General features: G+C 33.4%; 1 protein-coding gene and 1 long non-coding RNA gene across 2 annotated transcripts in view; one reads left to right on the top strand and one right to left on the bottom strand.

Annotated features, from left to right (window-relative positions):
- The window catches only part of LOC141545569 (transmembrane protease serine 11B-like protein), a 39,710-nt gene that overhangs the window by 5,364 nt on the left and 18,199 nt on the right, over nucleotides 1–16,147 (top strand). Inside the window, exon 2 of the mRNA XM_074272685.1 lies at nucleotides 10,310–10,428. Within this exon, the coding sequence (XP_074128786.1) occupies nucleotides 10,310–10,428 (119 nt within the window). The remainder of the gene's footprint in view (nucleotides 1–10,309; nucleotides 10,429–16,147) is intronic.
- The window catches only part of LOC141545570 (uncharacterized), a 117,681-nt gene continuing 115,526 nt past the window's right edge, over nucleotides 13,993–16,147 (bottom strand). The window contains exon 3 of the long non-coding RNA XR_012483069.1: nucleotides 13,993–15,581. This is a non-coding gene — a long non-coding RNA (uncharacterized LOC141545570). The remainder of the gene's footprint in view (nucleotides 15,582–16,147) is intronic.

Below are 16,147 nucleotides of genomic sequence, written 5' to 3'. Positions count from 1 at the left end.
TGTGTATTCCAACAGCTTTCCTGTGTATTCCAACAGCTCTCCCACGTATTCCAACAGATGGAGAAAATCTGTTGAGAAGCTATAATTGAAAATATTTTGTTAGGAAGTTCATTCCCTTCTGATGCTCTTTGGGATAGGGTGCTGCTGGGTTTTTTGGATGTTGTTCTACTCAAGTAGTTTTGGAAGTGGATTTCAAATTGACTTGTGTTATGAATTTCCAAACACAGGTTCCTAGCTATGTGATTCTCAACAAATGGAATCTATTTTACATTTATGACAATATACAGAGAGTCTGGTGTGGTAGATACACAGATGAAGTTAGAATCAAGAATTTAATTAAAGAGACATTCATTAAGTTCCTTCTATGTACAAGGTCTGCCTTAGATACTTTAGACAATAAAGAAAATAGTCTATGACCTTGTATAGTATAATACAGGAACGATACAATATTTATACAGATGAAGCAGAATGATACAATGTAAAGAATAAGAGTTAAATAATGAGTTATTATCCTATCTACCAAGATAAAATCAAATTGGATAAATGATTTAGAAATAAAGTGTTATTAGGAGTAAATCAGAGAAACATAAAAATTGTATCTGTCAAATTTATGACTGAGAAAGAGAAGAAATTACACGAAAAAATAGCTAGTTTTGATTAAATAAAGTTAAAATGCTTTCACACAAGAAATGCTAATATAGTTACAACAACCTTATGAGAGTCAGGGGAATATGTTTATTCATCAACCGTTGTAGGATTTATATGAAATATATACAAAATGTAGGGGGTAAGGAGAGAGGAAAACCATAACTACTGGAGGAATTTTAAAAAGCTTCTCCAGGCCAGTAACATAATTTCCAGAATAAGGAAGATTAAGGTTCTTCCATAATTTCCCCTATTCAGAATAAATCTGGAGTATTATTTTAGTTGTGGGCACCATATTTTAGGAAGGAAATTGATATGATGGAGAATGTACAGAGAAGGATAATTAGGATAGTGAAGATCTTTGAATTGATTCCATATGAGGGTAGGTTAAAGTAGGGCTTCTTAAACTTTTCCTACTTCTAACCCCTTTCTACCCAAGAAATTTTTCTGTGACCCTGGGAATATAGGTATGTAAAATAAGTATATAAATCAAACATTTCTGATAATAAATCATGATTTTGTGAGCCACGCATTCATTTATGAAACCCTATATGGGGTCACAATCCACAGATTCTCAGGTTTAAAAAAGTGGGGGTGGTTATCCTAGGGAAGAAAAAACTTTAACTGTGTTAAAGTGTAGTTTGTTATGTAGAAAGAAGGATTTAAATTGTTCTGCTTGGTTGCATGGGGTAGAACTAGGAACAATAGATAGAAATTACCTAAAGGAAAAGTTCAATGTGAGAAAAAATTTTCTTATCAATTAGAAGTATTCATGAGTGGAATGGACTGCCTTGGAAGACATTGAGTAGATCCCACCACATAACAAGTCATCATACATGATGAAAGACTGAAATAGTTCATATCAGTGTTCTTATGCAAAGATGGGCATTCTAATAATGCATTATTGGTGGAGCTATAAATCGATACAATTTTTGTGAAAAGCAATTTTAATTATGAAAACAAAGTGACTAAAAGTCTTCAACAGAGAAAACCTACTACTAGTTATGTACTCCAAGGAGGTATTTATATTCATAGCAGAGTTTTTTCAGGAAACAAAGTGCTTCCCAATGGATAGAGAATGGCTAAAGAAATTATCATAAGTAAATAAGCCAGTATTGTAAGAAATGACAAACATGATTAAAGGGAAGCATGGGAAAACTTACATGAATTGATTCAAAAAGTGAAGTAAGCAGAGCTGAGAAAACAATATAGACAATGATGTAAATTAAATTTATGTAAATTAAAAACAAACAAACAGAAAACAATGGAAAGTGATTCCTGTGAAATGAGAAAGTTTGATCCCCAAAAAGCACTATCCTTTGCAGAGGTGACCAGTGAGGTTGGCACAATTGTGAAACATAGTGTTTGGGTTTTTTTCCCCCAAGAAGATTAGATTTACTGAACATATTTCTCTTTTTAAAAAATTGTCACAAGAAATGACTCTTTGGAAGAATGAAAGGAGAAAAATATAGGGTAAAACCTAAGTGAAGTGAAAATAAACTCTATCAATGAAAATGTCAAAGGAGAGGTAATTAGGCAAATATTTAATGGCCAGTTGTCAGATCTATGGTTGATGAGATTCTTATTCAGGTTTAAGCTAAACTCCATGCTTTTATAGTTCCTCCCAACTTTGTATCTGTGAACATTTTGCTTCTTACTGTCACTCCTACCTCCTAATTTAAGAATAAAGCAAGTTAAATTTTAAAATACATATCAGATAAAGTTATGTGAATAAATTCCCCCAAAAAAGGATGTCTGAAGAGATGTAGAGAATAAAATAAGATGGAAATGTGAGTACTTACTAATTGGCCACTGAAAGCAGACAAGTGAATCCAGGAAAGAAGTTTAAGATTAAGTTAAAAAGCCAATGGCTAGGAGAATTTAGGTACTCATCCCTGTGAATGTGAACAATACTTTGAACTTGAGAGGGAATAAAGGAGTGATGATACTAATAAGCCGGATGATGGTGACAGTAATAAGAGGGAGAAAAAGCAATGATAAAATAACATTCAGGAGAAAGGATGAAATCTAATAAATAAATTGCAATTAAATAGAAAAAATATTTCAATTAAAAACAAGCTGAAATCTCCAAAGAACTAAAAACTAGTATAGACATGATGTCTAACTCAGTAAGTACATGACAACACATCAGATTTCAGCCACTTAATATCTATCTGGAGGCTCATTTTACTCACCTAAAATGCGAGGACTAGAAAATATAATCTTTTAAGTCTCATATTCTGCCATTCTAGGGTTATAAAAAGAGAAAATACAGCTTCAGTGAAGTTATCTGGATTCATAATGAACCTGATTCATAAATAATGGAACTGGAAGGATACATTCAAAGACCAACTATTTCAAATCCCTTATTTTACAGATAGAGAAAACTAAAAAAGCCCAAGAAGCTGAGATTAGTTCTGTGTCTTCAGCTGCCTCCTTGACATTTCCATTTGCAGATCACCTTGAGTTCAATATGTCCAAACTGATTACTGAGTCCAAAATAGACTCATGCTCTTAATTTGCTTAATTCCGCTGAGCACCATCATTCTCAGTCATGAAAAAGCAAAACATAAATATGCCCAACATTAAGCAACAATAGCAATTTATTGCTATTTGTTATATACAATCACATTATATATTATATATAATTGCTAATTATTATTATCATTATTTTTTTTTCCTGAGCTGGGGTTAAGTGACTTGCCCAGGGTCACACAGCTAGGAAGTGTTAAGTGTCTGAGACCAGATTTGAACTCAGGTCCTCCTGAATTCAAGGCTGGTGTTCTATCCACTGCGCCACCTAGCTGCTCCCTATAATTGCTAATTATTAAACTTAGTCTTGTTGATTCTATTGTTATTCCGGTCTCTTTCAATTCTGATACCAATATTTTAGGTTAGGCTCTTCTGATGTGATTCCTATCATTCATTGGTTTCCTCTTTGGATTGCTACTCAAGGGGGTCTGCCATTCTAATATGTCATTAAAGTCACATTCATCTTTTCTCTTTCCTTGCATTTCTCTCCTACTTGCATACCTTCAAAGATTCCCCTTGAAGTATAAAGACAAACTTTATCTTCTTGCCATTGAAAGCTCTGCAGAAATTCTATTCATTTTGCCCTTCTCCCAGTTCTCTACATGACTTTTCCCTCCACTTCAGTTAAACTAATCTTCTTATCCCCACTCTCTCCTCTACCCATACTCCATACATATTCATTCCTACTTCCATTCTTTCTCTCTAGCTTTTCTCCGGATTTTTGTCTCATTCCCTCTCCACCTATCTAAAATCCTACTGTTATATTGGGGGCCAACTCAAGTCATATCACTCCCCTTGAAGCCTTCCTTGACTTCTCTAGCCTATACAAAGTCATTAGAAATCCAAATATTATTTGTAGAATGTAATCAGTTTAATATAATTTAATATAATATATTACATTATGTATAAATGCTATATTTATTATTTAAATAAATTATTTAACATAAAAGCAAAATTAAATAAATAATTAAAAATTATTTTTGGTAATAGAAATCTATATTTATATCTCTCTGACCTATAATTTCCTATCACATTTATTGTCTGCAGAATAGTCCTGATTTTGTACTTATTCACATATTATTTTGAAATTTCAGGTTTTTAAATATTTTTTCTGCTTCTTTCATATCTTTGGCAGTAGTAATAGAGTGTTGGGCATGGAGCAGATATTGGAAAAATATTTGCCAAATTGAGAAAGATTCCTCAGAGATGTTCATTGCATTCCTTTCATACATTTAGGGGACCTGCATCATAAGCTTGAGAGATAAGATGAATATTACTGAAGTCACTAGGGGCTAAAAGAAAATGCTGTCAAAAAAAGTTTTGTTTAGATTTTCCCAGTTAAAGAGACAGACAGGAGTGGCTGAGCAGTGATCATCTAAGTCATCTCTGTACCATACAAAATTCATTCTCTGTTAGAGTATAATATATATTAGGCTTAAAGTATAGAATTCACACTTCAGATAGGATGTTTTGTATTTTTATCATCAGGGACTCACACAGTATATATTAAACATTTAATAAATGCTTGTTCATTCATTATTTAACTGAATGCTCCCATGGGTAGTCAAGGAATAGCTGGTCCTTACCCTTGTCTTTATCCATTAATTTGCTATTGGAGTATTCTGTCTAAAAAGTGAAATTTATATTTCATTCATTCAAAGATCTGGGATTTTGTCAATATGCATATTGCTCACTGCAGATCATAGATGATCTTTAAGAACTGTTATGATCAAAATATTTATTATCCTCTGGTCAAGCGGATGATTGCCACTTGTTGGGTCTCCCCTAAATTATTTAGGCTGATCTTGGGATCAACATTAGTCATTCAACTGATAAATATTAAGTACTTACTATGTATAGAGCACAATTAAAAGATGAGGACATGAAGAAAAACAAAAATGATTCTTGCCCTCAAGAAGATAATATTCTAATAGACAAGACAATGTGCTAATAGCTATGTATATACAAGATAAAGATTGCAAATGGGAAGAAATACAAAAGAGGAAATCTTTGGAAAGGAGAGTGAGTGACACTGGGAAAGACCTCCTGAATTTGAGTTTAGTGGAATTTGAGTTTAGCCTGGACATAATCCAGATTAGCTATGAGGTATAGTAGCAAGGCCTTCTGAAACTGAGTCATCACTATGCCATGGGGAAGGATTAAAGGGGGATATCAACAGATTTAAATGAAGTTTTCAATATCATGGAAAAACCCAACTAAAATGCTCTATAGAGATTGGTGAAGTTCTTAATTTTATACATGTGGAAACTGAAGGCTAGAGAGATTAGTGGTATAATTAGAAGTAGATTATAGAACTTCCAAATCCCAGTCATTAATAATCTGCCTACCACATAATGACTAAACAATCATAGACATAGAACGGGAAAGGACCTGAGGTTTCATCTAACCAAGCCCAAATGTCACACATATAATAAGCATTCTATTTGAATTCAGATCCTATGACTTTATAGCCAGTGTTTTTGTTTCTTTTCTTTTCTTTTCTTTTTTCTCTTGTACCATGATCATTGTACCTTTTAAAAAAATCTTTTGAAGCATCGGCATAGAGGAATACTGGAATCTTAGACTCTCCTTCTCTGATTCTGTTAAATGTACTTAACCATATTTCTAACATGCCTGATGGAAATCTGTCCCATTGGTTAAAAGGATCTCTAATGAAAGGACATCACCCACCCACCATTTTATGCAGTTTATGGATGTAGAAAATTAAGGACCACAGGGTTGTAAGATACAAAACACCAGTGTTTACTATTGCCACTATTACTAGCAGTGTGACAGTGAGCATGTCATTCAATCTCACAGGCCCCAAATATTTCTCCTTTGTAAAATGAGAAGATTGGATTAGAAAAATCTTGAAGGTAACCTCCAAACAAGGGCTAAATTAACTTTCATTTGGTATGTTATGATAGGGATTTCTTTCAGATATGAATTAAACTAGATGATCTCTGAAGTCAACTTCTGTGATCTTGCTATTCTGCTGCTTTCCTTTCTATAATTTGCATATCTCCCTTTTCATCTCAAAACTTGTATAATTCACAACTAAAAGACTTAATGTCTCCTGAGGTGGGGGAGAAATAATGAGCTTATTCATTCAATGTTTGTTTATTCTTAAAGTTAATTATTTCTTTGCCATTTGCCTTGATCAGAAGATTGCATTACCATATTAAACTATTTGATGACTTTATTGTATTCTTGAGAAATATAAACTATGAAATTCAAAAATGCTAATGATACAAAGATGGCTGCCATTTTCATTCCAGAAAATCTGCATTTTTACTTGAATTTTACTTGAATCCACAATTAACTTTATATCTATATAAGTTTTGCTCCTATAAAGATGGGGTTTTCCCCAAAGTCTTAATGCTATTTTAGATATAAAAGATTAAAAGTGCACTGAGACTTTTGAGACATTATGTGTTGTATGCCTCTATATAAACACATATGGTTGGATACATGTGTACATGTATATACCTTGAATTATTACAATGAAAATATGATACATACTCTTTATCACTATGGGTTTAATTCTCTTTCTGGTGTGAGGAGTTCAGGCTTGTTTAAAGCTGTTTCAAGACTTATGCTGTTTATTTCCAGAAGGAAATAATTGAGCAGAAGTCATAGGGAAATGGACTTTAATTTAATATAAGAAAGAACTTAATAAGTACAGATTTAAAACCTTTTAACATAGGTTGTATCCAATTCAATCCACTCCAACAACTATTGATTAATCACTCTCTATGTGCCAGACACTTTTAGAGAGACAAAAACAAAATGGCCTGTGCCTTTAAAGAGTTTATATTGTTTATGATGATAACTTGTCAAAAAATTTTATTTGCAATTGATTTTATAACCCATGTACTAAAAAGCATAAGTTACAACACTTCTAAGTAATAAAAGAAATGCTAAATTTCTGTATGGGGTTAAATTGGACTACATTTTGGGGGGTAATAATGTTATCTCCAGCAACTACAAACAGAGGTATTCTGAAAGTAAAAGCAGAATGTTCAGCTTTGTGCAGGAAGAAATTCATTAGAGTGATTATAAAAGGCAATTCTTTCTTCATCTTCAATCCTGAGAGAGTCTGTATTGGAGGAGGGAGGAGACAATATTTGGATTGGAATTCAGTAACTATTCATTACATGTTTGATGCTGATTACAGTGACAAAGTCAGGTTATCAAGAATCAAGGGTTGTAAAAATAAGACAATAACAACCTTTGTGGTCCAAAAAAGCCTGAATAGCATTCTTATCCTTGACCGGTTTATAATGATTTTGATTCTTAATTACATTAAACAAAATTAGACAACACACAAATAAAAAGGCAAGTGACACTTCCTTGTAGCTGAAAGAAGAAATACATTTTAATTTACTATACTTCGGTATGGAAATTTGTCAGCTTCCTTTTCACTATGTATCAAACTTGTCTACTTGTATTATAAAGAAATATAGTATGCAGATAAGATCCTAGGGCTTGTTAGAACAGGAAGTGCAGGAAAAGGATTAAGTTTATTTCTTCTTCTTCTTCTTCTTCTTCTTCTTCTTCTTCTTTCTTCTTCTTTCTTCTTCTTTCTTCTTCTTCTTCTTCTTTCTTCTTCTTTCTTCTTCTTCTTCTTCTTCTTCTTCTTCTTCTTCTTTCTTCTTCTTCTTCTTCTTCTTTCTTCTTCTTCTTCTTCTTCTTTTAAAAATAAGCATGTCTTAAACAATATAACCTATTTAATATTTTTAAGATATAAAAAGTTTCAGAGAGTTATTAGATATTCAGAGATATTAAAAAAAAGATTTAGTCTAGATGACCCCTTTCATTCATCAATCTCCTTCTACTATCTCCACTTTCTCTTCCGTACACTCCACAAATTAATCTTCCTCTAAAATTTATTGCAAAATACTGGGTGGGGGAAAAGAGTCAGAATGCCTCTCCCAGGCACATCCTCCTGCTGGCAGCACATAGAGTTAAATAAAAAGAATCTTGTCACTTTTACCTTGGCTGAGCTCCATTCACTCAATAATTATGTTAATCCTGACAGCGTTTAGTTCTTGAACAATGAATTTTTGAAAAATCTGACTTTAATAACAGATGTGGGTTTCTGCTTGAGCAACTCCCCTTTCCAGGTGCTAATGAAGTTGTATTTTCTTGCTTATGAAAAGCAGATCAAGCAAAACAATGAAAAACAGAATGTAAGGAACAGTTCTCATTGATATCATTTAAATGTTTCAGGTGAGATTTTCTTCCGTTACTGTTGTTCGGTTGTTTTTAAGACATGTCAAGCTCTCTGTGATCCCATTTGGGGTCTTCTTGGCAAGATACTGGAATGGTTTGCTATTTCCTTCTCCAGCAGACCGAAGGCAAACAAGTTGAATGATGTGCCCAGGGTCCCAGAGCTGGAAGTGTTTGAGGATGGACTTGAACTTAAGGATATGAATCTCCCTGAATCCAGGCTTGGCATTCTATTTAGCATATGATCTAGCTACCCATTATTGTTTTTTTACCCCCTATATATCTTCATAGAGCATTTAAGTGGTACAATGGTAGACTGACAGGCTTTGAGTTGCAAAACTCTTTTTTGTGAGGGGAATCAATCAGAGTAATGGTTTTCATCTTGACCTTGTGTGTAGGTGGGGGGAGGGACTATTTGAGTCCATGCTTGATTATATCACTAAGGCATTATTTTGGTGGAAAAATGGATAGGCTCTCTCTCTATTATCATTTTGAAAAGCTATTTTCATTTAATGAAAAAAGCTATTTCATATATAGCTCAACTCAATTTTAATCCTCATCATAAATACAACAGTAATATATATTTACATAGTGTTTTAGGATTTATACGGTGTTTTTTCCCACATCTATATAAGTTCTATATATTATCATCACCACTTTATACATGGAAAAACTAAGTGTTAGAGATATAGAGCTAATATATGGTAGAATTAAGACTCAAATTCAGATATTTTGACGTAAAGAGCAGTGATCTTTTCACTTTGCTACTGATGTTTTCAGGTACATGCATAAAATTTTCAGTGTTAACAGTTATACTTCAGAAATTGGCAAATGTTAGAAATAATATAGATTAGTCTTAAAATTTGTTGTGCATACTTTTTTTTTTTCTTGTGCCACTTGTTAAACAGGTATTAGCAGCATACTCTTGGTCTTCCTGCAGCACGGTCTGGAATAAGCAGTTGTACGACATTAGAATTTCACTGCTTTGACTGTGTGTTAATAATGTTACTAGATAATACTTTTTATCCTTAGAGGGGTACACTGATCAGGAACTTCCATGTATAATTTTTCAAAGACTTAGAGAAACATTAAAGATAAGTTGGTAACAAGAGATGGCTACAGGATAAAGTAGAATAAGAAAGATAACAGAACAAAGATCCAACAAGAAACATCGAAGCTGTTCCACTCCATATCTTATAGTGTCTTGCTACAGAATAATGCAAATTCAGTTAAAGAGTAGGAAACTCATAATGGCTGATGGCCCACTAAAATGTTGTAGCAGTGCTTCAGGTTAGGAGAATCAACAAAGTATAGCATGTTAATATACTGAATAACTTCACAAAGTTATCAGTCTGATAGTTAAGACTAAGAAATCTGTATGATAAAAGGCAGAATAATCTAATCATAATACTGACATGAATATTGGAAGATCTGGATTTAAGCCCCAGCATTGATACTTATTAGCTTTGTGATCTTGGACAAGTCATTATTTTCAATTCTAAGATGAGGACAACCATTCTTTGATCATTAGTTTAAATCTGGCCTCAGATACTTACCAGATTTGTGAACTGAACCTGGACAAGCCACTTAATCCTCTGGGTGCCTCAGTTTTCTCAACTATAAAAGCAAAATAATAATAGTACCTATCTTCCAGGGCCGTTGTGAAGATCAAATGTGGTTATATTTATAAATGCATTCAGCACAGGGCCTGGCACACAGAAGACATTTGCTAAATGCTTATTCATTGTCCTTTTCTCTACTTTGGGGAACATACCATGTAATTTCTCCAAGACTTCACTGATGTTAAAAATTTTAGATCTTCTGGGCTGAAGAAAACAGAAGTAAGGTTGGACTGGAATTACTATTATTTTCTAATATATTTCTTTTTTTTCCTTTCCAGACCAGTTGCAGCTTTCCAGAGAGCATCTCTGCCATTATGGATGATTGCCCTTATTGCGTTTGGCGTGGTGGCAGTCTTGGGAGTTACAATTGGTCTCCTTGTTCATTTTCTAGCAGTTGGTCAGTGTTGACAAAATTATTATTTTTTTCTTTGCCATAAACTTGAAAACTAAATGTAAATGCTTATGGGTGGTTTATCTACATTCAAAATAATTTCTTTAAGGTTGTTAATTTCCTTTAAATTTGTTTTTAAAAACCTGCTGTGCCGGCAAGCAACAGGCAAGAAGCATTTATTTATGTATTTACCATGTCCCAAGCATTATGCTAAGCTAAATACAAGAAAGAAGACAGTCTCTTTCCTCAACAAGCTTACATTCTAATAGGAGAAGACAATACACAAAAGAGAGCAAAAAAGGGATGGAAGGAAGACAGTGGAGAAGTATTTTAATAGAAAAATAATATCTTGGTATCATTATTATATGTTATATATACTATTACACACATATGTATATATGCATATGCTAGATGCAGGGGTTCTAAAACTATGGCCTATGGGCCAGATGCTGTCCACTGAGGACATTTATGCAGCCCGCTGGGTTATGGCAAATGGGCTGAGGGGCAAAGACAGAGTATGAACTTTTGTTTTTACTATAGTCCGGCCCTCCAACAGTCTGAGGGACAGTGAACTGGCCCGCTATTTAAAAAGTTTGAGGACCACTGTGCTAGAGTATATATAATATATATTATAGTAGAAATATATAGTGTATAGCATATTTTATGGTATATATATATATATATATATATATATATATATATATATATATATATATATATATATATATATATATATAATTATTGTATAGTATACATTATAAAAATAGTTTCAACATCAAGGAATCCATGAAAAAAGTGTCTGGGAACCCAAGAGGTCACAGATTACACAGACTGAGATCCATTAATGTAATTTAATTTCACATTTGACAGTCAAGGAAACTAAAGGCCAGAGTGAAGAAGCCATTTATATAAGATTACAGATGCAATAAATAGCTGAGCCATGAATTGAACCCAACTCTCTTGGTGGAGTTGTTTATATTTGACTGATTTTTGGTTGTTATAATGGCTTAGTAGATGAGTAGGTAGTTTAAAAGTCACACAATTTAAAAGAGATATACAACTCAGTAGGAGCACATTTTGTGATATAGACTTTATATTTATTATTGTTGTTGTTATTCAGTTGTTTTTCAGTTGTATCCAATTCTTTATGACTTCAACTGGGGTTTTCTTGGGAAAGAAACTGGAGTGATTTGCCATTTCATTCTCTGTCATTTTTACAGATGAGTAACTGAGGCAAACAGAATTAAGTGACTAGGATAGGATCAGATACCTAGAAAGTATCTGAGGCCAGATTTGAATTTAAGAAGATGAATTTTCCTGACTCTGTACTGCTACTCTATCTACTGTACCACCTGGCTACTCATATTTATTATTATATCATGTTAATTATAGATATGCAAATAATAATATTATTTAGCAAACAAAAATAGAAAGTTAAAATGTTTGGTATGCTATGCAACATGTAAAACTCAAATTAAACAATGGAATTTCCCAAAAACAAATGTCTATACTAGATAGCCTGTGGTAGGACTGGGGAAGTAGTCTTTCACTATACTCCTAAATTAATACATTAGTCTGAAAACAGAATGGCAATTATTCATATAAAAGTAGACTAGAGAGAGGAACTAGGAAAACAGTGCATTAAAAAAAAACTTATAGTATTTATTTTTCTTTGGGAGGTAGATGAAGATACATAGTCATTTGGAGTATGTTTGTAAGTATAACTTCCTCACACAGACTCTAAAAGTAAGAGACTCAGACTTCCAAGACCAGCTAGTTTATCTCATAACTGACCAAGAATCACCTCTACAACATACTGGAGACATTGTCATCTGGTCTTTGAAGACATACTCCTAATAGGAAGATGCTAATGACAGAAACATCCCATTCAACTTTTGCACAGCTTGAACCATTAGAAAGTTTTTCCTTACATCATACATAAATCTATTTCTTTGGAATTTCCCCCATTTGTTTCTGTCTGCCAGGGCCAAACAATATAAATCCATACATTCTACAGCCTTTCAAATGCTTAAGAAATCTATCGCATTTCTCCCTAGAACTTCTTTTCTTCAGGCTAAACATTATCGTCTCCTTCAACTTATATGACATCATCATGTAATACTCCTTCAACCTCTCAGGATCCTTCATCCAGTTTATTCTTTGCTTTGTGTGCTCTCTTTATATTATCAATGTCCTTTCTAAAAAATGTCTCCTAGGTCACACAAAACATACAGGTCACACAATACAGAAGTAACCCGAGAGAGATTAGTACAACAGAACTAGCAACTCATTAATCCCAGACAATATGTGTTTTTCAATAGAGGATAAGAACATATTATCTTTTTTTGGCTTCCATGTCATACCGTTGACTCATATTGAACAGTAAACTAAAACAGATGAACTGATATCTATATATATCTTCACATTTGGATTTGAACCTGATATTTTGAATCTAAATTTAAGAACTTAACTTTATCCTTATTCAATTTAATTTTTATAGAAATTTTATAGTCTAACATTTCTGCCAATACCTTTTTATATCCTGATAGTTATCTGAACTGATGTCTCCACCTAGTTTTGCATCTTATGCTATCAATTTCTTTATCCAAGTCAATAATTAAAATGTCTAATGCCAAAAATTCCTGGACTATTCCACTTGAGCTCTCTATCCATGCTGAAAACAAATCATTAATGACTATCCTTTGAGTCCAGAAATTCAATCACATTTTAATCTACCTAAGAATACAACCTTCTATCATCTGATTATCTATCTTTTCTGCAAGATATGAGAAGCTGTTTTGCTAAAATCTAGACAAATTTATATATAACATTTCCTTGTATTAACAGGGAAGTCTATTAAGACAGTTGAAAAATGTAAATAAGACTAGTCTAGCATTGTCTGATATTGATGAAGTCATATTGACTCTCTTTGATCATCATTTAATTTTCTTTTTCTTGAATTTTAATTGTGAATATATTTTGTTTTTACACCACTTATTTCTGAATATATGTCTGATGCCCTTGCATAATCAATGAACCGATCCTTATAATACAGAATTTTTCTAAAAAAGAAAAAATGTTTTTCATCATAATTAATCATCACATCATCTGACAGCAATTTAATCTGACTATATGCAGTGTGGAGCAGTCTCCTCACCTCTTTCAATTTCTTCTTTCTTCTTTGTGACTAATATTGGTCACTATATAACATTCAGCTTCATTTTTTTCTTCTTACACTTGAGTTATTGTGATCACTGTGTACATTGTTTTAGTGGTTTTGCTTACTTGACAAGGCATCAATTTATATGTTTTTCCATGATTCCCTAAATACTTTTTATCATTTGGTTTTATGTTATAGTAATATTCTATTACATGAATGTACCACAACTTGTTTAAACATTCTCTAATAAGCATTCATTTTGTTTCTGGTTCTTTGCTACCTCAAAGTATACATTTAACATTTTTTTAAAACAGAGTTTTAAATTTTATTTTAATTTTTTGTAAAGCTTTTTATTTTAAAAATGTATGCAGAGTTTTCAACATTTACCCTTGCAAAACCTTGTGCTCCAAATGTTTTTTTTTCTCTCTCTCTTCCCCCCTCATTCTCTCCCCTAGACAGCAAATAATCCAATGTTAAATATGTACAATCCTTCTATACAAATTTCCATAATTATCATGCTATACAAGAAAAATCAAATCAAAAAGGAAAAAAATGGGAAAGAGAACAAAATGTAGAAGACAACAAAGAAGTGAAAACATTATGTTGTGATCCATACTTATTCTCCATAGTCATCTGTCTGGGTGCAGATGGGCTCTCTCCATCACAAGACCATTGGAATTGGCCAGAATGACCTCACTGTTGAAAAGAGTCACTTCCATCAGAATTGATCACTGTATAATCTTCTTGTGTTTGCGTACAGTTTTCTCCTGATTCTATTTATTTCACTTAGCATGAGTTCATGTAAGTCTCTCGAGACCTTTCTGAAATCATCCTGCTGATCATTTCTTATAGAACAATAATATCCCATTATACTCACCATAAATTATTTAGCCATTTTCCAATTGATTGGCATCCACTCAGTTTCTAGTTTCTTGCCACTAGAAAAGGGCTGCTCAAATATTTTTGCACACATGGGTCCTTTTCCATTTTTTTATGATCTCTTTTTTATTTTTGTTTTTTTTCCTCTGATGCTGGGGTTAAGTGACTTGCCCAGCATCATACAACTAGGAAGTGTTAAGTGTCTGAGACCACATTTGAACTGGGTCTTCCTGAACTCAAGGCTGGTGCTCTATCCACTATGCCACCTAGCTGTCCTTAGTTGTTTTTCCAATGTGGTATTTTACATTTTATTCTATTTAAAATTTGTTTTCCTTTGTTTTGTTTGACTAATTCTTGATGCCTTATTGAGTCATTCACTTTCTTTTGTCCAATTCTAATTTTTAGTGAATTATTTTCTTTTTTTTAAATTTTATATATATATATATATGCATCATTTCCATTTTGATAAATTTATTTTTGGTCTTTGGTGTTTCTTTTTTCCAAGTTTTTGGCTCTTTCTCCCAACCTTTCATACTTTCTTGCATAGAACTCATTTCTTTTTTTTCCCATTTTTCTTCTTTTTCTCCTTTAAAATCCTTTTATACTCTTTCAAGAGAGTCTTTTGAGCTGGAGATCAGTTTATATGCCCATTTTAAGATTCACCTGAAGGCACTTTGCCTTTGTTGTTCTCTTTTGAGTTTATGTTCTGATCTTTACTATCTCTGCAGTAGCCTTCTATAGTCAGAGCTCTTTTTGCTTTTTTGCTCATTTAAAAAAATTAAGCTCTGCTCTTAGGGCACAAGAAAAACTGGCTTTTTTTTCAAAGAGCTTCTCATTGACTGTTCTGGTCTAGGGTTGGGGATGGAACTGGTGGTGCTGCAGGCTTTCCCAATGAGCTGGGTGAGCCTGGCTAAGTCTTGCTTGTTATGATAGGGCTCAGGGGCTCACAATTAGTTTTCTGTAGTTGCATTGATGGTCTCACAGTATGCTGATTCATTGCTCTTCTGAACCAGGTCAGAGTAACCAACACTGCTGTATTTTGGCTAAGAGCCTTCTGCTAGATTCCCTGTGCCAGGCCTTCACATTCTCATAATCAGGTCCTTGGGTAGCACCTGCAGAGCTAAGCAAGAGAAACAAAGATGTATAAGGAAAGACAGATAAAGATCCAACATGGAAGAAGGTGGAAAGTATTTGGGCCTAAATGGAGTGAATAAATATGCCTATATTTTTCGCCTAGCCAAATATCAGAGTAGCTCTAGATACAAAGAATACACAGAAAAATCACAGAAGATAAGATTTGAGAGAGGTGTCAGCAGTAGAAGATTATATAAAAGTAACTTGAAAATTCTAAAACAAGGAGGCAAATTTGCCCTCACAGGTATCACAGAGGTTTAGTGGGAAGTGACTTAAGACTTAAATTTAGTTTTAGATCACTATGAAGAGGAAGGCGGAAGAGAAGCAGGAAAAGGAGGAGAATGAGGAGGAAGAAAAAGGGGAGGAAAAGGAGGAGAAGGAGAAGGAAATAAAAGGAGGAGGGGAGGAGGAAAAGGAGAAGGATGAGAAGAAGGAGGAGGGCAAGAAGGAGCTAACTAAATTATAGAATGTTAGAATACATGGGAGAGCTGTTGGAATACATGGGAGCCACCTGACAGTGGCTGCTGGAGTTCCAACCCAGAATGGATCTCC

This window comes from Sminthopsis crassicaudata, chromosome 6 (genome assembly GCF_048593235.1).
Source record: "Sminthopsis crassicaudata isolate SCR6 chromosome 6, ASM4859323v1, whole genome shotgun sequence".
Classification (NCBI taxonomy): domain Eukaryota; kingdom Metazoa; phylum Chordata; class Mammalia; order Dasyuromorphia; family Dasyuridae; genus Sminthopsis; species Sminthopsis crassicaudata.
This window is presented reverse-complemented; position numbering and strand designations above follow the sequence as displayed.